Source organism: Orcinus orca, chromosome 9 (genome assembly GCF_937001465.1).
Source record: "Orcinus orca chromosome 9, mOrcOrc1.1, whole genome shotgun sequence".
NCBI classification, from domain to species: domain Eukaryota; kingdom Metazoa; phylum Chordata; class Mammalia; order Artiodactyla; family Delphinidae; genus Orcinus; species Orcinus orca.
In genome coordinates, this window is record NC_064567.1 from 84,682,239 (window position 1) to 84,705,862 (window position 23,624).

The window sequence follows — 23,624 nt, forward strand, 5'->3', positions numbered from 1 at the left end:
TGCCGTTAGATTGAAACTAGTAATTATCCAAGTCCCAAGACCTGGGACTGGTTTTCTGGGATCCCATTCTATAGTGTGTTACAATAGTCGACCCTAACTGGAATGGCTAAAACTCATGACTGGAAGAGAGCTTAGCAAAGTGATTCAAGTAACAACAAAAACAAAACAAAACAAAAATCTCAGGGGATCACATCTTCCACCTACTTTTCATTCCTCTCAGAGTAAGCAGCTCAGACAGCAGTGGCCCCTGGTTTGGCCAGTGAGTAGGGAATTCTTGGGTTAATTGCTTCCCTTTTTTCTTTTACTGAGGGAATATTTAACTGCTTGATTTTCTCATTTTAGAAATGGCGATATAATTTTGCATACTTTTCAAGTGCAATAATTGGCTTAATTAAATAACATGGCTTTAAAATTATTTGAAGACAAGTGAAAATAAAATATTATTGAGCCCTGGAATATGCCTGAGCTCCAGGTTCCTCTCAAAGACAGATGAGGAAACCGGAGCTGGTGATGAGCAGCTGAGCTGTCAGAACATTCCAACCAAGCATGTCCTCATTTAGCATTCGGCTCATCTGGTCCACAGAGAATATCAGATGGGAAAACTGGTCTCACTTGGGCCTAGTTAAACCACTTAGTGATGCATGTGATTTTGAAAGAGGTATTTAAAATGAAATTTGTTTTATTTTGACCAAACTCTAAATAATTCCTTCCTTTCACCATCAGAGTTAAATCTGTGCTCTGTGGTTACACACATCTTTATCTAATTTAACAAGGAATCTTGCAACCTCATCCTGGTGCTACAATTATGCAATCTAGTGATTTCCTTATAGGCACCACATTTACACAAATGATACCATTTGGCATAATTACAGCATTTGCTGTCATTACAGTAATTACATCCGTACTCAATAATTCCAAAAAAAGGTTTTATGAACTTAATTTACAATTAATCCTGAACCTATACATCCCTACAAAAGCCAAGGCTTGGAGTTCCAGGTCCTAGGCTAAGTGAAGATAGACGACTGTCAATTTAACATCCTCCATGTATCCACCAGAAACGCTTCAGACTCGGGACTGTGATGACAGGCAGTGTGGTATAATGGTTTAGGGTGCAGGTTCTGAAGGCTTACTGCCTACAGTCAAACTGTGCTGCTTCTCCTTACTAGCTATCGTACCTTCCACTAGCTACTTAAGCTTTCAGTATTTCGAGTTCATCTATAAAATGGGGATGATAATAATACTCCTCTCATATGGTTACTCTGAAGAGTCTGTGGCTTAGTCCATGTAACGTGCTTAAAGCAGAGCCTCTACATGCTCAAAAATATAAACTATTGTCATCCTAGAAAGCAGACCCTCCATGCATAAACCCTTAATAAATTAATCACCCTATGAAATGAAGGTAGTTTGCAAAACTATTCACTTCAACAAATATATATATAAACACATACCCGCTGTATTTGGATTTATACACTCTCTCCTCTGAAAGAGGATTGATGACATCCTTAGTCAGGATAAGGAAATGTTACCTTGAGTGAGGTCTCTCCTTCTCCCAGTCTTGTGTCACTTCCTGACACTGTTCCGTCCTACTGATCCACACCTTAAGCTAATCCACATCAAGATAGTCACTTCTGGGGCTTCCCTGGTGGCGCAGTGGTTGAGAGTCGCCTGCCAATGCAGGGGACGTGGGTTCGCGCCCCGGTCCGGGAGGATCCCACATGCCGCGGAGCGGCTGGGCCCGTGAGCCATGGCCGCTGAGCCTGCGCGTCCGGAGGCTGTGCTCCGCAACGGGAGAGGCCACAGCAGTGAGAGGCCCGCATACCGCAAAAAAAAAAAAAAAAAAAGAAAGAAAGAAAAGATAGTCACTTCTGTTTAACAAGTAATACAGTAATTATAGTGGGTTCTCAGTCTCTCCATCTGGAAGGAATCCAAGTTCATTCTTCAAGTACTGAATCAAGCCAAAAGCCTTCATCTCCCAGCCCTGCCCTAAAATCCTGAGGAGGTGTGTTTAGACTACCCCAGCTTCTACAGGAAGCAAACAGTTTGTAGAGTTTTCATGGGGAGGACAACTTGCCTTGTTCACAAGCCCTCTGTTCGCAGTGTGCATCCTAGAATCAGAAGGTGGAGTTAAAAAATTAATATTAACCACACCATGATCAGGTTTTTCTGTTTTACTCTTTGATATCCCGTTGTGGACTGTATGTCCACCCTGTCCACTGATACTTCAGTGACTATCCTTTCATACAGTTAGACATTCACTCATTCGTCAAGGCCAACAGAGATACAAGGCTCCTGCCATATAAAGAAAATGATTTTGTTTTCATGTTTCTTACTCTAGTTAGGTGTTTATAAATATTAGCCTAGGTAAGGACACCACTGGGACTGGACAAGATTCAATCAGAAGCCTTGAGAGGCACACGCCGGCAGGAAACACAGTTCTCTAGAGGTCAAGGCCAGGAAGACTCTAGGTGGTGTAAGGGGATGGGATCAGAATCTAGGTGGTTCAGGAAGATTGAGAGGAACAAGTGAACACAAGGTGTCCGGCTAGAAAGCAAAAGTGCAAAGACCAAGCTATCTGAGAAGGTAGGGAGAAGTCAACAAAGGGCACCTTTCAAAAGATGTTGTCAGATCAGCACACCAGTCCCAGAAAGCAGAGGGTGCCCCCTGATCCCAGGGCAGGGGGTTTGCTCCATGGTCTTCTGTGTCTAGGGGGCGGGGGTGTGAAGGACTACAAGTCTGCCTTTTCAGTATTTCACGGGCGCTGTGATTTCCTGCTCTCCAGTCTTACAAATCCCTGACAGAGTGACTTGAGGGTTTATGCATGTCACAGCAAGACATTGCGAATGCTTTACTAAGCCTGAACTGGAGTCAGTGAATTTCTCCATCTCTGCTATAGAAATTGTAGAATTTGTCAATCTGCCGCAGAAACTTTCCCAAACAGTGCCCAAAGCGTTATTTATTTTGTAGTTTTCAGAATGTTTTTTAGAATACTAATATTTCACCTGAACCATGTTTGCTGCAATGACTGCACGTGGACAGTGCATATACCAGCAAGACTTATGGAGGAATCAGATAACCCTCCGTGGAAGATGGGAGAAAGAAATAGACATTTGCTGAAGCCCTATGACAAGCGGGATACTACAGCGATTCAGACCATACTTCTAATTTATTTACTTTTTAGAATTTAGTATCTTATGTTTGGAAACAGAAGGGAGAAAGTCGTAGCCAGAATGTACCCACATGGTGCCTAAAGTCAGTTAAAGTGAAAAATAAAAAAATAGCCTTTAGCCACAATGTGGGTCTTCCTGTCATAGCAGAGGCACAGAGAATGGATGATCAAAGGAACCCACCATGGCTTCGTAGGCAAATTTTGCTTTCAAATGAATTATGAAGCGCATATTTAAAGATTTTTACTAAACGGGAGCAAAAGGGTCACTGAGCAGAAAATTAGCCAGAACTCTAAACAGATTTACCAGTTATTCCCCTCAATGTATTATTATTGCAAACAGCACTCCCATTATAGTTATAGATTGGTTTCTGACCCAGGGTATGCCACTGACAGCTGCTGGACCTCTCTATGTTCCTAGAGATTATGTTTAATATTAGGGGTTTTCCATCTTTGTTAACTATAGAACCTTTGTTCAAACGAAAGCTTGGTCAGTAGCCCATATAGAAAACAAATTAAAATGAAGCCAGTTGTCTTAGTTTCTTCCAATAGCTATAATAAAATACCATAGACTGGTGGCTTATACGAAACAGAAATTTATTTCTCATAGTTCTGGAGTCTGGAAGTCCAAGCTCAAGGTACCAGAAGATTCAGTTTCTGGTGAGAGCCCACTGCCTAAATGGCCATCTTTTTGCTGTAACCTCACCTGGCAGAAGGGACTACAGAGCTCTCTGGGGTCTCCTTTATAAGGGGACTAATTCCATTCATGAGGGCTGTCGCCTCATGGCCTGATTATCTCCCCCGAAGCTCCACGTTCTAGTAATATTACCTTGGGTGTTAGATTGTCAACATAGGAATTTTGAGGGACCTCAAACATTCCGACTGTAGCACCAGTCTTATTGAGAGAAGGGTCAATGACCCATTTCTTTCCCAGTTTGCTGGCTTACCTGACCCCTGCCACAGTCCCAAGTACATCATTGGGTCACAGGGACCTTTGTGTTACACAAGGACACAGTACATAGTACCTCAAATCCTCTCTACCTTTAAAACATTATCACTGATAGGTGACAGCTGGCTTTGGAGCCCTGACCAAAGTGTAGCCATCATGAAAACAGAAGCAGGACAGTGCAATAGGGGCCCGAAAGTTATAATCCTGTCAAGCTCAAAATAGTGTGTATCAAAACTGGTTTTAAAGAAAGAACAAGTGACCATATGTTACTGATGATTTCATTCAGTCACTAAATTTACATTTTCTGAGCACTTGCTATATATTGGTAATACAACAGTGGGAGAGACTGCATCCCCTGCAGTCTCTGTCCCCAACATAATCTATTTGCGGAGACAAAGGTAGACTCGCCATTACGGTTGAGTGTGAGGGGTAGGTAGAGGGTGCTGTGGGAGCACCCAGAAGGGACAAGTAACCAGATCAGGAATGGTCAGCAAAGGCCTTCTAGAGTAGGTGTCTCATCTGAATCTAGTATCCAGGTATAATGAGGATGGGAGATGGAAGAGTGGAAAATGGGTAAACTTTGCAGGCAGAAAGAGAAAGTATGCAAGGGTTCAGAGGCTGGAGAGAACCTGATGGATTACAGGGAATGAGAGGAGAGACCGTCAGTGGATACAAGAGAGAGAGTCAGGACCTAGGCCCTCAGGGGCCACTGTATCCCACTAGAGAGCGGCCTGAGGACCACGCTGAGCCAGTGCAGAATTTTAGACAAGAGGGTACCCTAATATCATTCTGCACACAGCAGGTTTAGTCAAAGCAGAAAAGCTGAAGTTGAGTTTGAATGAGCAAGCAGCTGATTATTGAAGCTGGCTGTGTAAACAGGTGATCTCGGTGAACGCGGCTTTCTCCTTGATAAAAAGGAATGAGTCCCTGCTCTACCTCACGGGGCTATAGTGAGGATCAAAGAAGGTAATGTATATGAAAGAGCATAGTAGTCTACAGACCATTAATAAATTATGATGGTAGCAGCAGCAGCATTTTGGAGAAGAAACCACCAGATCAGCAGTAAGTGAGGCTTCGTAGAAGATTTTGAACAATTCAAAAATCCCAAAGGGTTGTATAATTACTTATAAACTGTGAGGAAAGTGATTGAATGTTCAAGTATAGGAGGTGGTTCGGATGTGCATAGGTATCAAATGGATGCATGCAGACTATGTCATCTTCTTCTTTAGTAAAAATGGTGTAATGAATTGGGGCCATCTTAGAAAAGGAACAATACCACACAGTCATAAGCACTGACAGATAAATTATCTTGAGATACATATTGTCTTTATAGGGAGAAAAAACAGACTCTGACAGATTAAGTGATTTGCTGAAAATTACTAGCTAGTAGGTGACAAGGTTATGAAAGTTTACATTCAAAAGTCAGGCAACACATATATTTACAACCATCTGTGCTGCTTTATTATATAGAAATAGAATCTCTCAAGGCACTTATACCAAAGTTTTGAATGTTTTGTGAAAGAAAAGTCTACAGGGCAAGAAAGTCAAACTTAAAGGTGAGGGCTGTGGTATGCGACAAGGGAAACAGCAAGAAAGAGTTCATTGTCAGTCATTTTCTCTGTTCTCTTTCACTTTCCAGATAACAGACCGATGGGAGAATCAAGGCAGTCCTCAAACGAGTCTATCTGCTCCGGCCATACCGCAGAACCTGCCCTTCCCACCCGCCCTTCACAGGAGTTCATTTCCTGACTCAACAGAGGCCTTTGACCCAAGGAAGCCTGACCCATATGAGCTCTACGAGAAATCTAGAGCCATTTATGAAAGTAGGCGTAAGTGAAAGCCACAAAAAACAAGGGTGTATTAATAACAGCTGAAGCCCTGACAGGAGATATATTGAGGCTGAAATGATCTGGCGTGGTGATTTTATATTCTGAGCTTCAAAATGTATCTCAAAAGTAAAGCCAGCTGATCGAAACTTTTCTTTCAAAAAGAAAGAAAAAAGCCTGTCAACTCAGAAAAAGCTTATATCTTTTGGTTTTAAATTTTGTTTCCTACTTTTTCCCCCCTAAGCCCCTGAGAAAAATCAGGAATGTATTTGGGGGGCCAGGGGTGGGTCATAGGGGAAGAGGTTGGTAGTTTTATTTAAGCCACCAGATAATAAGAAGAAATGGTTGGGATTTTTATGTTTAATCTGATCTTGAATCTGAAGCCTAGATTTCCTTAGAGCCATGAATGTAGTCATTGAAGATTTTAGGAATGTGAGTAAAACGTTAGCCAAGTCCTTCCAACTCACAATGGTGAAAGTAATGGTTCCGAAAGCAACACAGAGCAGGTACCAATCACTTCTACCTGAAATTCCACTTCTTGTTTAATGCACTGGGGCCCATTTGAAAGTTAACTCGTAAAATATCGTGTAGGCACTTGTCATCCTATTTGAAGGTCTTCTAAAATTATTTCATTGCACTTTATAAATATTAGAAAACAGAGCTTTTTAATATTGCATATACGTTCATTGTGCCTCTTTCCACCATCTCACAGGTCATCTCTTTTGAATGTTAGAGGACAGGAATCCAAACGGCATGAATGTATAATATATGAGGAAAATACACAGTACAATATGAACTTAAGTAATGGATTGAAAAAATTAGCCTAGTGAGAAGGGTTTGGTTCCGGGCGCTCCCATTTACGGTCTGCTGATTTCCTTTGTTTTGGTGTTCCGCCAGTGTCTTCTTTCCAACTTTATCATCTGAAGCATGAATAGCAAGTTTTAAGTTGTGTGTTATCTCAGAGGATCTCAAACCTGCTTACTCTTTGATGAGCCCAGGGGCTGAGAATTACACCCCCAGCTGGTAAGGGGAAAAGTAGACATATCCCTTTGCCCATCCTCTACAACTCTCTGTAAAAGTAATTTTGGTTGATAAACTAGTTAGGATAGCAGGCCATTGAGAAATCATCTTTATCAAAATAAACCTCCACCACCCCGCCCCTCTGCCACTTTATAAAAATAATTGGCTATGTCAGGCCTGCTGTGTTTGATTCTTCTCCTTCTGGCAGAACGACTGAAATGTCTTTAAAGGGCTGTACAGTTAGAATGTTTTTGCTGTGATAGAATTAGAACGAAGTAGGCATTTTTCACTGTATAATACAGGGTATGAATTCAGGGTATTAATGGTCATTATACTGAAAAAACTTGACAAGATTTCAGCACAGTTCTTAATACCTTTTCTGCTTCGATAACCAAGTATTTATTGAATACCCACTTGGCCCTCGGTACCATGGGGAGATACCAAAGTTGAGTAAAATGTCCTGCTCTCACGAATTTAACTGGGAGACAAGAAGAATAAATATAAACAAGTAGAGATCAGGATACAGGTGAAGTTCTAACTCAGAAGGTGGAATATATCATCCTCCTGTCTTTGGCTTGTTAAATTTTGTGGTTACCTGTAGGGAGCGTCAAGAGATGCTTCCTCCTGTTTTTGTCCCTTCATTAGTCATTTGTTCCCATCCTTTTGCTGTTTCCTGACCAATGCAAGGCTTTATTATTCAGGACAAAGGCCATGTTGGTATTTATGCCGTCTTTTCTCTATGGTGTCTGATGCTGTTGTGTCCTCAGTTTGTGAGCAGGAATTGTGCATGACCTTCTTTTCAACCCTAAACAAATTCCGATTTCTTTAGCCAGCCCCTGCAATGCTCCTTCTCTTCATTGCCCTTCCGCTCCTCACCTGTAACAAACCTAGCAAACCAATCTGCCTTAACCTCCCACGACTTTCTTTATCAGTCCTCCTCTGGGAGCTCTGTACCCCCTTTGCCTTGCGTCCTAAGCCACTTGAACAACAAAATCCTGACTGCCCGTGGAGCCCTGCATGTGCTCTGCGGCTGCCTCTCTCATCTCACAACCCCCCGCCCCTACTTCTTGCTTTCTCAGCTCTCTCTAATGTTTCTAAGGTCACGAAAATGTTTTCAGGGTCACGACTCTTAGGAGCCAAAAGAGGGCAAGCTCATTTCCTTTCCCATCCTTCTCTTTCTATCCTGTTATTTCATGACACTAAATGGAGTGTGAATGAAACACAGAAATCATGTCAAGGTAAGAAAAACTCTGCCCTGAAGACGAAGGAAACCAAAAAAACACGGCACCGCTTTCTCTAATCTCTGGATAGCTAATCGGTTCAGTCTGTTTTTCTCAGTTTCACGTGCCAGGGTCTTGATAGAACAGAACAGACCTTTGCCCTCTATATACAACCTGTTTCCAAGTGTGGAAAAAGTTTCATTCTCTCATTTAAAGTTTCAGAGCAATGCTCAAAAAGAATGTTTTGTAATGAATGGAGGGAAAGCTCAATCTATTTCTCATCATCTTCAGATAGGGTTTTCTTTTAATGACCGTGAAATGCATGCATCTAAACAAAAGACCCATATTTGAAATTTTGTGAACCACTCTATTCTTATTCTTTTGAATTACATGCATAACATTTAGCTTTGGCTCTATTTATTCTGTGTCCCCAAACTTTTTCCTTGGAGAAAAAATAGTGGGACCACAGAAAGTACGGAAGGGAATCCTAACCAAAGCTGTCTAAACCAAGTCCTTTGACATTTTCCCTGACGTGTAGTGATCTCATGGTATCCTCCTTTACAGCTAGGTCTAATGCTGAACAGAATTTTTGCATCCACGTTCAAAACTGGGTTGCAGTAGCCAAATAAAAGAATGTACCTCCACCCACAAGCTTCTGCTATACAGAGCTACAGAATGTTTGTTATATCCAGGCTGTCAAGAAGTATTTGGATTCAAATCACTAGTCCCCTGCAAATGATGGAAATTTATCAAATGATGTAAATGATGCTGTGCCTCATTTGGCTCGTAATTAGATTATGCTGACATTTTAATATGCATGTACAGGACATCTTAACAAAGATGTATTCCTGAAAAAAAAATGCTGTGATTTTAAACAAAGACAACCGTAGGATACTAGAGCCACAGGAAACAGAACATGGCAAGTACAAGCTTACGAGGGGAAGGCTAGAAACACCTCCTGTCTTCATAAGATCTTATGATGATGACATGGGACTTGAGAGGAAAAAGATTCTTCCACCCAGCAGGCAAGGCCATGCCTCTGACTTCAGAGCATCAGGCAGAGTGCCCAGAAGTGGCGTCTTCAGGCTCCACATCAGTTAACAAGAATGTATGAAACAGTATGTGTCTAGACTCTGCTGCACGCTCCACAAGAGAAACATCATGAGACATAATCTCTGCTCACGTGAAGCTTACAGTGAAACTGGGGACAAAAACATAGGAAAGCAATTCCTGAATGACATTGTATTATATCACAGAGCAAATAATATCAGTATTTTAACAAGCAAAATGTGCAGTAAATATAGACAATAGTTTAAATATAATTAGACCCATAGTTTCTCGTTCCATGCGCAAAATTGATATTTAATCAGGAGAATGTCTTGTGTTAAATATCTTTTAATTATCAAAAATCTCATTAGTTCTTATTGGAGAGCTCCACGCAAAAAGAAAGTTTTTCCAGATTAACTTCATTCCACCTAAGCTTAAAGCTTGTATACATAATAGAAGAACCATGCCTAAATAGTCCACAAAGAAATTTTGACCAGTGGCGTTTCTGGGTTTCCATGTCAGTTATTCAACTAACATGACCCTATTATCATTACCAGCAATTTCCAGAAAATAGCAAAAATCTACCCACCCTCATCTCTATCCAGTACTTTTAGATAAATCTCACTTTCCTTTGTGTAATAGCCTCTGTTGATAATTGACTTCTTGCTGTTTCCGTTACATGGATTTTTAAAAATTGAAAGCAGAGAAAAATACCCACCTTTGTGTAATGAGATAAGCCATGGTATTTTTTTTTTTTTTTTTTTTTTTTTGCGGTACGCGGGCCTCTCACTGCTGTGGCCTCTCCTGTTGCGGAGCACAGGCTCCGGACGCGCAGGCTCAGCGGCCATGGCTCACGGGCCCAGCCGCTCCGCGGCATGTGGGATCTTCCCGGACCGGGACACGAACCCGTGTCCCCTGCATCGGCAGGCGGACTCTCAACCACTGCGCCGCCAGGGAAGCCCAAGCCATGGTATTTTTTATTCCTCCTTTTCCCATAAATCTCATGCAAGAAAGACTAATTTTCTTTGCAGTTACAAGAGGAAAGGCTTGAATTGTCTGGGTTTGTATGCTAACATTTTAACTGTTGGACTCCGTACACCATTTCTAACATTGGGGGGAAAAGACTATTTCTAAAGGCCCTCACTGCTTTCCGTCCTCCTATCTCCTTCTGCCATTCTTTCTCTATATGTGATTGCATCATGGCTTCATCCACATATGTCTGATATGATAGGAAACATTTTATAGTGGCCTACTTACCCGTAAGACTACTTATTGCCAGTTTGCCTGAGACAGTCCTGCTCTGCATTGTCCTGGCATAATTACTAGCTCCCCTTTCACGCTCCAGACTGTCCTCATTTGATATGACTTCCGTTTACTACGTAGTCTGTTAAAGAGATAGACATTGTTACTGTCCAAGAAAAGCATACATCTAAATTTGAATACAAATTTTAAAGCCTACTCAGATAAATAATTTCTTTCAAGCTAATTTGTTTGGCTCCCTGAGTTTTTGTCCGTACATGTTTTATCCCTAATTTCAGGTAAAGATGTATGTGGTAACTTGTTTTGGTAGCCAAACACCCAGTGAACTTCCATACCCAGAAAACCATACAGATGTGCAAGTCTAGAGCATGGCAAACTAAGTAGAAAATGTATGGCAGTGAGGCCTTACTCATGTAAGTGAAGAGAAATTCTTATTCTTATCACAGAGAACAAATCAGATTCATCACAATAATCACAGGACCAAAAGGGAGTTAATTTTGTCTGTCCTTCTGCTCCTAAGGAAGACTGTACGCACATAACTACGGAAAAAATGGCTATCCTGGCTCCTCTTTTTAATGCCAAACAAGGCAATGCAAAGTGTTTCCCAGAGAAGATGAGTATGGCTTACTTTGGAATCTTACAAAATAAAGTTTTGATCATGCTAAGGAACTTGATCATTTAGGAATGAGGGCCGTGTCCTGCTGCTTCACTTTTCTTTAAGTCAGACTTACTCTAAAGTTCTATCTTGTCACCTCAGCTCATGGGACCATTTCTTGGTCATACTCCCCACTGCAGCCTCAGAAGCTGGAGCAGACAAGCTGATGAAAACCAAAAGAGACAGAGAAGAAAAATCCTTGTTCCCTGAAACTCTTCCCTAATGATTCTGTCCCTTGGTATGAGTCCAAGTTGAATTATGACTGAGGTTGTCCAAACTTTTTTTTCTTCACATTGAACCTTGGTTATTATGAATAAACAGTTTATGAGGTACAACATGTCCAAACTCCTTTGCAGTAAGACATCACTCAAATGTAGATCATAAAAGTGTCAGGGATCCATATGGTATAATGTGCCTTCTGGTAGGACCTCTTTAGAACAGAAATTCCTCTGGAATTTCTTCAAAATGAGCTCACACAATCAGTCTTTCTTTTGAGAAATTAGGAAGCATTAACCCATAATAAGCAATGAGTATTGTACCAAAGGTGGTAATCAAGAGTAACCACAGGCCAGTTAAAGAGCATAATGGAGGAACAAGACTGTTTTTAATACTATATTTGAAATGAAATTATAATTGATAGCTGATCAGAAATGGACCATTGTGTTTGTCACGTCTGTGGCCTTTATCCTGCACTTTTGTTGTTCATTGTGGAATTCTTTCATTGTTCGGTATTGTAATGTGCATATAATTCATAACTTATCCCAAATGGGTGGTGGTATTTCTAAACCATCTGTTTTTTCGGCTGCTCTTTCCTTGTTATTAGTGAGCAAGAGTTGTAGTTTGCACTGTCTCCCATCCTAACGGCAGAGCTATTTGGGAAGCTGGGGTGGTGTAAAAATACCGTACACTGCAGCACAGCGCTCGAGGCTCTAAATGGAAACTGGTGGTGGGAACCATAACACATATGGTAGATGCACTGGGCTCAGAACCAGAGCTGTGAAGCTTCTGCTCGAGCCTTCTTTTCTCCATTCTCCTTTGCCCTTGTGGTTAAATACTCAATACAGTCAAGCTGGAAACATCAATAGGTTTAGGGAAGGTTTTGATCAATTCATGGCTGCGCAGCTATTCAGTGATCATGAAAGGCTGCCTTGGCTTCTAGGAGAACATCTACACATCTGAACGCTGCTAGATCAAGCCCTGGCCAAATGTGCTTGGACACTGTTGGAGTCCAGTGGCCTGTGGGTGGCCCAGTACTACCCGCAGATGTTCTCTGGAGCACTATTTTATTTTAGTGAAAAATCAAAATAAGATGATATGTAAATGTTAAGACATTTTTATCAGTGACTTTAATATCAGAATCATAAAAAGACCAGAAAATTTTAATAACATTATCATTTAAAATGTCCTCAACTGTACTATGAAGGTTATTTTCCTGTACCTTGTTCAGGAAAACCGTTATTGCTGTCTTGAGTATAATTTATGTTATGGTTTGATCTGTGAAAAAAAAAATTGCCTTTCAGTCAGAGTTTCTGATACATCACATATGCGTCACTTTGCAGTTATAGTATGTTGAAAAAGAGATCAGTAGGTCCAGTTAAGTTTGTTTGCCATTTTTCATATGTAAATTTTAATTTGGAAATCTAATTTCAAAAATAGTATTTTTGAGGGCTTCTCTGGTGGCGCAGTGGTTGAGAGTCCGCCTGCCGATGCAGGGGACACGGGTTCGTGCCCCGGTCCGGGAAGATCCCACATGCCACGGAGCGTCGCGGAATCTGTGCTCCGCGACGGGAGAGGCCACAACAGTGAGAGGCCCGCGTACTACAAAAAAAAGTATTTTTGAGTAGCTTTGTAAATAACTAGGGTATTATATTTCTAGCAGTTCATTTTAGTAAAGAAAGAAATCGCTAAGTAATAAAGATAGTGAAATAAAAGTTAGGTTGGAGACACGTTTTCCCCATGTATTTTAGAAATTAGATTCAATCCGATAGCTTATAAATTTATTTCATTCAGTAGTTTAAAACTTAATGCTCCGGGAATCAGACAGGGGATAAAATGGGGTGGAAATGTGAGAAAGTAAACTCTAAAATCAGTCCTTGATTGAAAGTTATTTAGTTTGTCAAAGCATTTTGGTGGTAGCACAAGTTGACAGTGTAACCCAGAGTACTTCCATGAATAAAAATGAGGCCATCGGGGCTGCAGTAAACTGAGTCTAATTGCTGATGGCAAGTAGGTCCTAGTGAGATTATGATAATGTAAAGTGTCACCTTTACAACTAATGGAAATGTTTAGAAGGGAGCAATCTTCCATCCCTGTTACAGCTCCATCTTTATGATGAAACGATATTTCTCAATTCATAATCCTAAGCAGTCACAGTAAACATGGAGGTTCTTAAAAAAATAACAATTCTGCTGGAAAACTAATTTACTGTGAAAAGACAGATCACCTGGAAGGGAGTCTCATTCTCCTCATGAGTGAGGCTAGCTGTGCAGGATACCCTGGGGAACAGCCTCATTATCGCCCTCAAGAGGCTTCTATTTCATTTTTTGTGTTGAATAGTATAGAACTCTTTATTCAAAGCAAACAAAGCTCAGTAAGAAAGCAATCAGAATTTGGTCTTCTTTTAAGTTTTTAAGTTTAATGATAAAATACCCATTATTTTCTTAGTACTTCATACATATATTATGGAATATGTATAGTATTTTACACTCACGTCCATAAACTTTTATGTTATTTGTAGCATAGATGACATCATAGTTCTCATGAAGGATCCCTGTTGCTAATATAGACCAATTTTACTCAACTACTTATACATAACTTCATCTATCCAAATAATTGTAAGTGTCAAAATATTTGGACTGGTGTACGTAAGTCAACATAATCATTGATTGACTTTTTCACTTTTCAGTGTTTGGTGGCACAATATCATAACATGATTTCAAAGACCTTTATTTATTGTGTGTATATTTGGGGTTCTGGATTGACTTTACTTTCAAATAAGCATTCTTATAATGAGAATCAGAGCTTAATGTTTGGAAATAATGATCTCTTTTTCCATTCTGATCTACAAGAATTCAGATTTTTGCCTGCATGTGAAAGAAATACATTTACAGACATATTCATGTACATAAAACCAGGTAAATCTGTCCACTAACTTCCATAGATTTTAGAGGAAAAAAAAATCATTAAACGCGAGAACAAGAATGGGAGCGAGTTCTAATTGAAACCAAACAAAAGTAAAGATGAATTTTAAAATGCCGTAAACGAATTTCAATTTTAATTCCCCATTTTCCCATCCAGAACAAGTGCCACCAAGGACCAGTTTTCGAATGGATTCCTCTGGCAAGTATTCTTCAGTACTCACAGTCCTGTGAATGCAACGTCTTCCATTCTGTGTAACAAATCATTCTTCTGAGTAGCATCAGTTAATTAGTATATAATCACCATGTTAATTTCACTCACCCCCCGCACAAGCACATATTTAAGGTAGAGGGCAAGGCTCACCACGTTTGGCCTGATGGCTGCCAAGGAAACAAACAAACAAAAGACAAAGGAAAATAGTCATATTCATTAAGTTCTTCCATAAAATGCTTTAGTAAAAGATTAGATTCAAAGCCAGGTACCAAAGAAAGCCACCAGATTGACTAAATCCACACTAGCCAATACAGAAGTTTCTAGACACATGTGGCTATTAGGCGCTTGAAATGTGGCCACTCTGAATTTGGATGTGCTGTAAGACGTGTGTAAATCCACACCAGATTTCAAGAGCTTAGTACTAAAAAAAAAAGAAATGTATAATATCTCATTAATTATTTTTTAATATTGATTAATGCTTAAATAATATTTTGGATATATTAGGTTAAATGTATATTATTAAAATTGATTGTACCTATTTCTTTTTGCTTTTTAAAATGTGGTCAATAGAAATGTTTAAATCACCAGTGTAACTTACATTTTTTTTATTTTGGACAGCACTGGACTAGATAAATAGAAATAAGAAGCTGGAGTATCTCAAGAGATTTGAAATTTAGACATTTCCGAGGACTTATTAAAAATATTGCTAATGTAGAATGAAATTCTTTTCACATCAAGTAAATACCTGTATCAATTTAATTTTTTTTAAACCATGCCAATTATAAAGTGCTACATGTCAATAGTATTTTAAGTTAGAATAGCGTAGTTTCAAGTTTAAGAGCTTTTAGCTATAATAAATTAATTTACTTAAGAGAAAAATTTTGACCTAATTATTCTGAAAATAGTTATTAATTTGGTTTGGACTGAGATATTTAATGTTATGGAAATGAAGGAGGTAAAGGAATATTCATATTTTCTTACTCTTAGGAAGTGCTTTGAACAGCAGGTTAGACCACTGGATGGAAAGTGAGAACACTGAAACAATTGTAGAAAAGAACGTTTCATAACAATAGTACTGTTTCAGGTCTGTGGGCTCACAGCACACATCTCTAGAGTGTTTCCATGACGACAGCTCATTATCCATCTCAGCATGTTCTAACACCCCTTGGAGAATATATGTGCTTGAGATCATTTCATTCTGTAAGTTTCCATGTCATTTTTTTTGGATATGTAGAAAATACGGGAGATGTTGCTTAGCATTGTGTCCCCAAATAATGTCTAAAGTATTTGTTTAGCTTGGTCTGAAAATGTTTAAAGCATTATTATTCTTAGTATATAAGAATATATGATTGTAAACTCCTTGTAATTTTGAAGAATATCCTATAACCAGAGGAAAACTGAGGCCTAGTGATTACAGCTGCAGAATGAAAGCAGGATTTAATTTGAGATTCTAAACCTCAGCTTCCTGGCCACAGCAAGCACATTTCTTGAAAATTTCAGCTTCTGAAGGTACTTTATTTAAAAACAAAAGAAGAAAGAGAAGAACTCCTCAAGAGCTTACATTACCTTGATATATGCACAAAATGATATTTTTACATTTCAAGAAATATACATTACTTGAAAGAGAAAAGTTATAATGTAGTTTGAGTGTACTATACTACTATGCAATCCAGATTTTCAGGAAAAGAACAATCCAGATATTTTGTTCAGTGTCCACACAAGTTAGGAAACTATTTTGGAAGATCATGACTCCATCCAAAATAAGTAGAACTCCTGTACTATTTCTCATATTTATAAAATGTTCCTTATCAAATTATGTGTCATGATTTTGAATCGGATAAATTTATCATAATTATAAGGTATTTTACTAACTTTAGCTGCAGAAGATGCTTAGGTACAGAAGTAAAATTGACGGTAGGAAGTCCTCATGTAATTATGAAGCTAAGTGAAAACTCAGTAGAAGAATAACGCTGTGGTTTATTAGGTACGCTAGATTGGCGAGTATGTTAAAACAAATTCAAGAAACATTTAAGCAACTCCTACACGCTGTGCATATGGAATATTAGAGATAGACAAAGATAGTTATGCCATCACCAAGGGAGAATGTTAATAAGAGCAATGAATCCATAGTCAGGACCTTTGAATGAACAATCCCACCCAAAGACAAGAAAACTAGGGTGTGGCGTATCACGGAAACCAAGAGTAGAAATCCCTTCTGGAAGGAGACCTTTTCTTGTTTAGAAACAATAGAAATCAGGGGTCATAAAGGGTGCGTCGACAGTATCAAATGAGACACAGAAATCAATCACAATGAGAATTACAAGAAAAACAATCACAAGAAAAAAATGGCCATTGGATTTGGTCATTAGGATGTCATCAAAGACCTTAAAGAGAGCAACTCAGTAATGGCAAGAGAACAGAAACCAGACCGTCAGGAGTAAGTCAGACATGAGAGAGAGTGAAGGCTTCCGTAGAGACCACTCTTTCAAGAGAGAAATGGATGGGGAGAGCAAGGGAGTATTTCAGATGGGAAAATCTGAGTTTATTTGAAAGCTTTGGTTATTTGAAGAGAACCAAACAGAGAGTGGGAGATGGCTTCTACTGTGGCTAAAACATGTCTGGCCACATTCATATTACCAAAGGTATAAAGAGAAAAAAGTAGAGAGAAGGGATTATTTTAAGACAAGAATGTGTTAGTTATTTACCTGGTAATGTTAGATTTGATCAATAAAAACTATTTAATTCCTGTTTAATTCATTTTGTATCTAGAGTGCATTGGAAATCCAGATGCCAGGGACGTTTTTTTTTTTTTTTTGGCAGGGACATATTTAATAACCACCTTTGATTCTTGATTCCTCCCTCGTACTGTCTTTTCTAGATCTCTTTCCAAGGAAAAGCCAAAAATTTAATACTTTTTCAAGAGGAAAAATTGAATGAATTCATTATCTGTGTCAAAATGTGATAATAAGCCTGTGGTGCTTATGTTCAATTAAAACATGAAAGGGGATTCAAGTACCAAAATTTAATTGACGTGTTTACAGCAGCATTCCATGTGCCAAATTAATCCATAAAAATGCCATTCTTTGCATTTTTGAAGCTTGAATCCATTCACAAAATTAACCAGTTGTGTTCAGTCACCCATCCTTTTTCCTGAAGCCGTGCACAGAACCGTGTCTTTCAAGAGCTGGACCAAGGGTACGTATAGCATGTGAAGTCTTCCTGGCGTCTTAGTACAAAATAAGAATCAGCTTTTGAAATTCTGCTTTTCTTTATTATGACGGAGGTTACCCTGCTACCTGGATGTAGCTTTTTCAATATTATTGAGAGCCCAGATTAATCAGGACTTGTAAATTCCATTTCTGTAGCTTGCCACCGTGGTCATGCGAAGTCCCATCTGGGACGAGGATCTTAAGATGCATTATTTCATAATTCCTGAGGATCCTAGGACTCAGCTTCTAAGGAACAAGCAACACTGGCCATGGCTAACCATTGAACACCAACGTCCAAAGAGTTTTTTGACTCTCTTAGTCCATTTCTTCACAATGACTGCCTCATCTTGAGTTGCACCGAGAAATGCCTGAGAGCACCCCTCACAGTTCCGCGAAAAGGAAAAGGAAGAAGAAAAAGAAAAAAAGAGCACAGATACAGACTGAACACAAAGACAGAAGAAAAAAAAAAGGGATGTTGGTAGGGGCATGATTGAGTGACATCCAGAGTGACTCAGGTCCCACTAGGTGTCCCCCAGACCCCTTCATCTAACAGCCTGCCAGGTGCATGGTTTGCAAACCAGCTGGAGAGAGGGGTGAGGATTGTTAAATTCTATAACAGTGGGGTGAAGAGTTGCCCTTGAATTTCTTTGCTTTAAGTCCTTGCATTGACAGGGGAAGAGATAAAGCATGATAACAATCATTTTAAGTATGTCATCAGACCAGAAGAGCAGCTAAAGGAGAGTATCAGAAACATTGTAATCTTTCAAGAGCGCTAACAAAGCAGGAAGGGAGAAAAGTAATGTTTCCAGCTATGTGCATATAGTGTTAGTTATTTTCTAAAGCCAGACTCATGGATGGGCGAAGGGAGGGAGAAACAAAGGAAAAATTCTCTTTCTGAAAGCTCTTATTTTCCTTAAGCAATAACAAAAGAAAAAGAAAAAACTAAACTGCCTTAAGGCACAGTCCGTCATTTAAACTTTTTTTTCCAGTTGGCTATTTCTCTTAAGTTTCCACGCCCTGCAGCCTCTGAGTCTGTGTTCAGAATTAACAAAGAAATAAAAAGTAAATTACATCTGCAGGCACACTTCTCTAACGGGTCTCTTTTTGCCTCTCTACGGGCACATGTGCCATGAAGCTGGCCGTCTTGGCCTGGAAGAACGGAGGGTGAAGATGACGTGGTTGGCATATATCACCCTATATTTGAAATCAGAGTGGTCAGAGCAGTAGTCAGGGGATCGGAATGTCACCAAAATGCACACAAAGAATGGGGGGGGGGGGATATATTCCCTGCTTACATCTTCAGAGTTCTTCAGAGTTAAATAAAATTAACTAGCAAACATAGATCTATATTTTTCTCCTAAATATAAAGGAGTCCTGAGTCATTCATTAAGGAAAAGCTTTCCAATTCTCCCAGGAATCACAGCATCCTCTGACACGACAGCTCCCTTGTACCTTGGCACATCTCAAAAATGCCATTACTGGGATTGTTATGATTTCAGCATTTCCTCGGGGGAAAGTTTTCCTTAGCAAATAAAATGCATCACACGGTAAAGTCCTTGTAGAGCTCCTCATGCAATATGGATCGGTGCTGAAGCCACTGGAGGAACAATTTCTCACTTACCATACTCAGCAGCAATGCAAAAATGAGACTATCTACAAGTAAATGGAGGGTTCTGGTTAAACATACGCTAGCTGTATCATTTTGAATGTCGAAAGTATATCGTGCTCTCTTTGTGATTTTTATGTATATATGGTCTCGAGTCCTCTAAGCTTAAAGGAACCTAGAGAAGAGATTGATGGGAGCAGCCGTATAACCAAGTTTTAGAGGTTTGAACGGCGACTGGGTATTATCTGTCGCCCTCCCCTCTCCCCTCGCCTTTCTGCCTGTGTTGGGAGAAATACAGGTACCTGCCATGACTCTGTAGGGCTGCTCCACTTGCCTCCAGGGTCCTGAAGGTTTAGCACACACCCCAATATGTGATTTCATATATAATGTTGTAGACCTCGGAATAAACTGAGGTCAAAAGTCAGTTGAGACTTGTAGAGTGTAGGGCAAAGTTTTCATTTTCCTTTTACCACTCAACTCTAACAAAGTGTTTAAGAGGAACTGAATTTTTCTAAGTTGTCGTACCTTTAAAATATGAATGATTATACAATTCATAAAGGATGACTAATGGATGTGGAAATCCAGTTGGTTATTCTTCTTTGAGTTTTATATTCGTCACTGAATGGGAAAGACTTTGGTTATACATGCATCTGGTCCTAAAAGGGCACGAAAGTCATAGAGTCTTGGACGATGTGACTTGGACATATATACGTATGTACTTATATGGCTGATTCAGCTTTTTTTTTTCCTTGAGAACACTAGACACACAATCAGCTTATGCCTACATTTCAGAAGTGAGTGACTTGCCTTTCACATATCACTGGAAATGCTTTGCTCAGGTTGGAGGGCACAAAGGCAAGCCCTGTTCTGTTGTGCTCTGTTTACTGCATCACTTCAGCAGCTCCACTTACTGTAGAGTCTGGAAAAGATTTGCGTGGCCATCACTTATTGAGTGTCTCTCTCAACTATGGCTATTACTGTATACCCAGATGGCTCAGACATAAGCTTCCTGTCTCATGAGGATTCTCCTCTGAAATCCCATCCCAATTTCCAAAACCATCCTGCTTAAGCAAGGAGAATTTAACTTAATACTTGCATCTATCAGTTCTAATACCTCCTTTAAACCATTAAGGCCCAAAGATCACTAAATACTTCTTAAGCAAAGGATGGCATTAATAAGCATTCCCCAAAGTTGCTAATCATTGATTAACATCCTAACAGTGGCCTTGAAAGTATACACAGCCCCGTCATGATTGAGATATTTGCCCCTGGGGAAGGTTCAAAGGGCCAGGGGCTGGGGGTAAGGTTAAATCATATTTAAATCATATTCTCTTTAAAAAGTTAAAATATTTCTTATGGTTTTAGTTTATTCTAGGGTTGGAAAAAAAAATGACAGAAGAGTTTCCCAGCTTATTTTTAAGTACATTTCTGTTCTTTCAGCTAACTACAGAAAAATATCCCTTGTCTAGTTTATTTTGAATATGTTTACAGAGTCAGTAGTGAATCTACTAGTGGCTTCCACATTTTAAAATGTTTGGGGGATAAGAGTTCACTTAGACCCAGGCAAATTTCTGTCCCTGAGTTATGAAAAACCTAAAGGAGTTTGTCAGAAAATCAAAACTTCACCCAAACCTCAATAGAGAAAAGTTCAGATTTTCTATTTTCTAACTTTAACAATTTTAAAAGAGACACCTTCTATGAGGTGTAAGTTTACATCCCCCTCCCCTACACACACTAAATGGGACACATCAAGTCATAAACAGCTACTAGTAAATTACTAAGTAGTCCTTTACCAGGTATTTCCAGGGCGTTGCCATCTGTTCTCTCATACTTCTAAAACAATTGTTCTAGTCAGAGTAACATCGCCAAAGTGACAGCCAATCTTCTTGAGGGCAATCTCAATCCTTTCAGGAAGATGAAGAATTACGGAGGCATTGATTTTTCTTTTCACTCAGAAAATTTGTGTGCTCTTTCTGCCTATGGCAATACCCTAGTAATGCCCTTGGCTGGTCAGTGCTAATCCAGAGACTACCTAATTTTGGAATACCTACTTTTTTGTTGCCATATATTTTTTTCTTATCCTCTGTGCTTTTCACCGACTCTAACGGCACTCTCATTGATCACACCCACAAAATTAATCCATCTCATCGGCGTGTTCAGTCCCTCGCGGGTTGGGGGGAGGCAGGACTCATCACTCAGTGGGGTCTCCTCTATGCCAGGTCCGGATTACAAGGAGCTGGATGTTCACCTTCGCAGGATGCAGTCTGGATTTGGCTTCAGAATCCTCGGGGGAGATGAGCCTGGACAGCCTGTGAGTTGATTCTCTTTATTTCCACACTTTGGGTTATATTGTGTGTGTATGGGTGAAGGGAAAAATCATTCAGTATCCTATACAAAAAGAAATCTTTTAGGACTCACGTAAAAGTTTTTTGAGGCTTGCTTTATTTGTTTTTTTCTTGGTATTTAAGTTTTCAAAACATGCCAGTGTTTCCATATCATCATAAATCAATGCACATTTCATGAAGAGAGGGACATTACTCTTTCTTAAAATGGATTGGATTCCTCTTCAATATTTCAATGATTTACTTGTGTTGGACCCCTAGTCTCTCTGGGCAGCAGCTCACAGATAAACATGCAGTATGACAGAAGATACATGCGAGGAGATGACTTGCAACAGCAGAATGGTGTATGTTTTCAATCACAACTACCGGGGAGAGAAAACACGGGGATAAACAGAAGTAAAATCGAGTTCAATGCTGCAGAATCTCACCAGGTTTGAATTAGGGGATTACCACGAGAGGATGTTCAGGAAGTCAACTTCAGTTGGCACAATATTGGGAATTTGCGAGGGGCTCTGGAGAAATTACATATATGATACATCAGAGTGACTGCATAAAATAACAATATTCGTTAATACACACAAAAAACACAGCAAAGCGAGACTTGTGAGCATGTACTAAAATAACAGCCATAAAACACTCCTTGTAAAAGACGTGTCTTAAGTGGGACCCAGTGTGACTATGTCAGGTTCATAAAAGGTTCATAAGTGGTCCCTAAGCACTGAAATACAGTCAGGTCCCTTCTCATACATAAATACAAGTAAAAGATTAAACTGTAAAATAAATGTAAGGGGAAACAACGAAGTTCCAGTTCTTCCCGTAATGCTTACTTCAATACAGTCTGAGATACACAGTTCTTACTTTGCTGGACTCCCACCACCTCCGTAGGCTCATGCTTTGTCTGCTTTGTGGGTAAACTAGCACCACATTCGTAGCACCGTCTTCTCTTCGCCCGTCTCCCCCTCTTCAGAGATAGAAGGGACTGCATCTCCCACTCTTCAGAGATAGAAGGGATTGCATGACTGAGTTATAGGAAAGGCATAGTGTCAGCTGACTCCAGGAGGGAATGGTCTAGCTGATCTTGGCCTGGCACAGAAACTAGAGAATTGTTACCCAAATGGAATATATATCGCTGAGAATGAAGCTCAGGTGTTTGAGTGCAGCCGGTGGTTACCGCCAGCCTCAGGACAGCTTTCTGCCGGGTCGGTACACAGGTTCCCGGGTTCCCAGCCCTTCTGAACATTGGCTTTACACTCCTGAGTCCTTTCTCCCCTCCGGTGGGCAGGCATTCAGTATTTATGATAAACCTCTTCAGATTACGTTTTGCTGGTTATCCTCATTGTGTTTAGATTTACTCTGGTTTATTCTTTGAATTGAATGATTTAAGACACGCTCAGGCTGCACATTACAATTCTGACAGTGAAACCATAAAGCAGAAGCCTAAATCTCCCTGAAGCATTCAAAGCCAGAATATAGTGTCTTGAAGACCAGAATGTTGCACCTCAGAAAGATTATATCAGGAAGGGTAAGTCTACTGTAAATATCTCCCATATGCCTTTCCTTCCTGCTTTCCTCCACTGTAAGTCCAGAGATAATATACAAACAAAATGCACTAGCCTCAGTTAATTGCTGATGTGCTACAAAGGGAGAGGTGCCTGACGTGACTGGGTCCCCACCCGCAGGAGGTCTCATAAATTATATCAAATGGGTTTCTGCCTTCATATAGACAAAATGGTATTGACATCTCAGGGTGCGCATTAAACACGACAGCACGGCATTTGGCTAATAATGAACAGCAGGACTCCAGCTCAAATAAGCATATGGGCATTTTTTCCTGCAAGAGGAAATAATTTTCACAGTTAACTAACAATAGAAATAGAAAGAAATGAGAAATTGCTACAAAGCAATGATAATGGGATTTCCAGCTGTGAGCTGCAAAGACATGGGAAGGCATTAAGATGGAAAGGCTTGGAAAACAC

At 39.8% G+C, this 23,624-nt stretch overlaps 1 protein-coding gene and 1 long non-coding RNA gene across 14 annotated transcripts in view; one reads left to right on the forward strand and one right to left on the reverse strand.

Moving 5' to 3' along the window:
* Positions 1–23,624, forward strand: part of MAGI2 (membrane associated guanylate kinase, WW and PDZ domain containing 2) — a 1,374,207-nt gene that overhangs the window by 1,173,607 nt on the left and 176,976 nt on the right. For 7 of the 12 annotated variants that reach the window (XM_049714931.1, XM_049714925.1, XM_004263399.3 and 4 more), the window contains 3 exons: positions 5,752–5,941; positions 14,438–14,479; positions 21,526–21,617. In XM_049714931.1, the coding sequence (XP_049570888.1) occupies positions 5,752–5,941; positions 14,438–14,479; positions 21,526–21,617 (324 nt within the window). The remainder of the gene's footprint in view (positions 1–5,751; positions 5,942–14,437; positions 14,480–21,525; positions 21,618–23,624) is intronic. The other 5 variants (XM_049714927.1, XM_004263400.4, XM_033439774.2 and 2 more) reach the window with 3 other exon arrangements.
* On the reverse strand, positions 6,594–14,658 carry LOC125965435 (uncharacterized). 2 transcript variants are annotated; one of them, XR_007479310.1, is made up of 3 exons: positions 14,642–14,658; positions 10,483–10,609; positions 6,594–6,858 (listed from the first exon to the last, which is right to left on the reverse strand). It is a non-coding gene; the product is annotated as an uncharacterized LOC125965435 (long non-coding RNA). The 2 variants fall into 2 exon arrangements; XR_007479311.1 differs by lacking the exon at positions 14,642–14,658 and adding an exon at positions 12,579–12,638.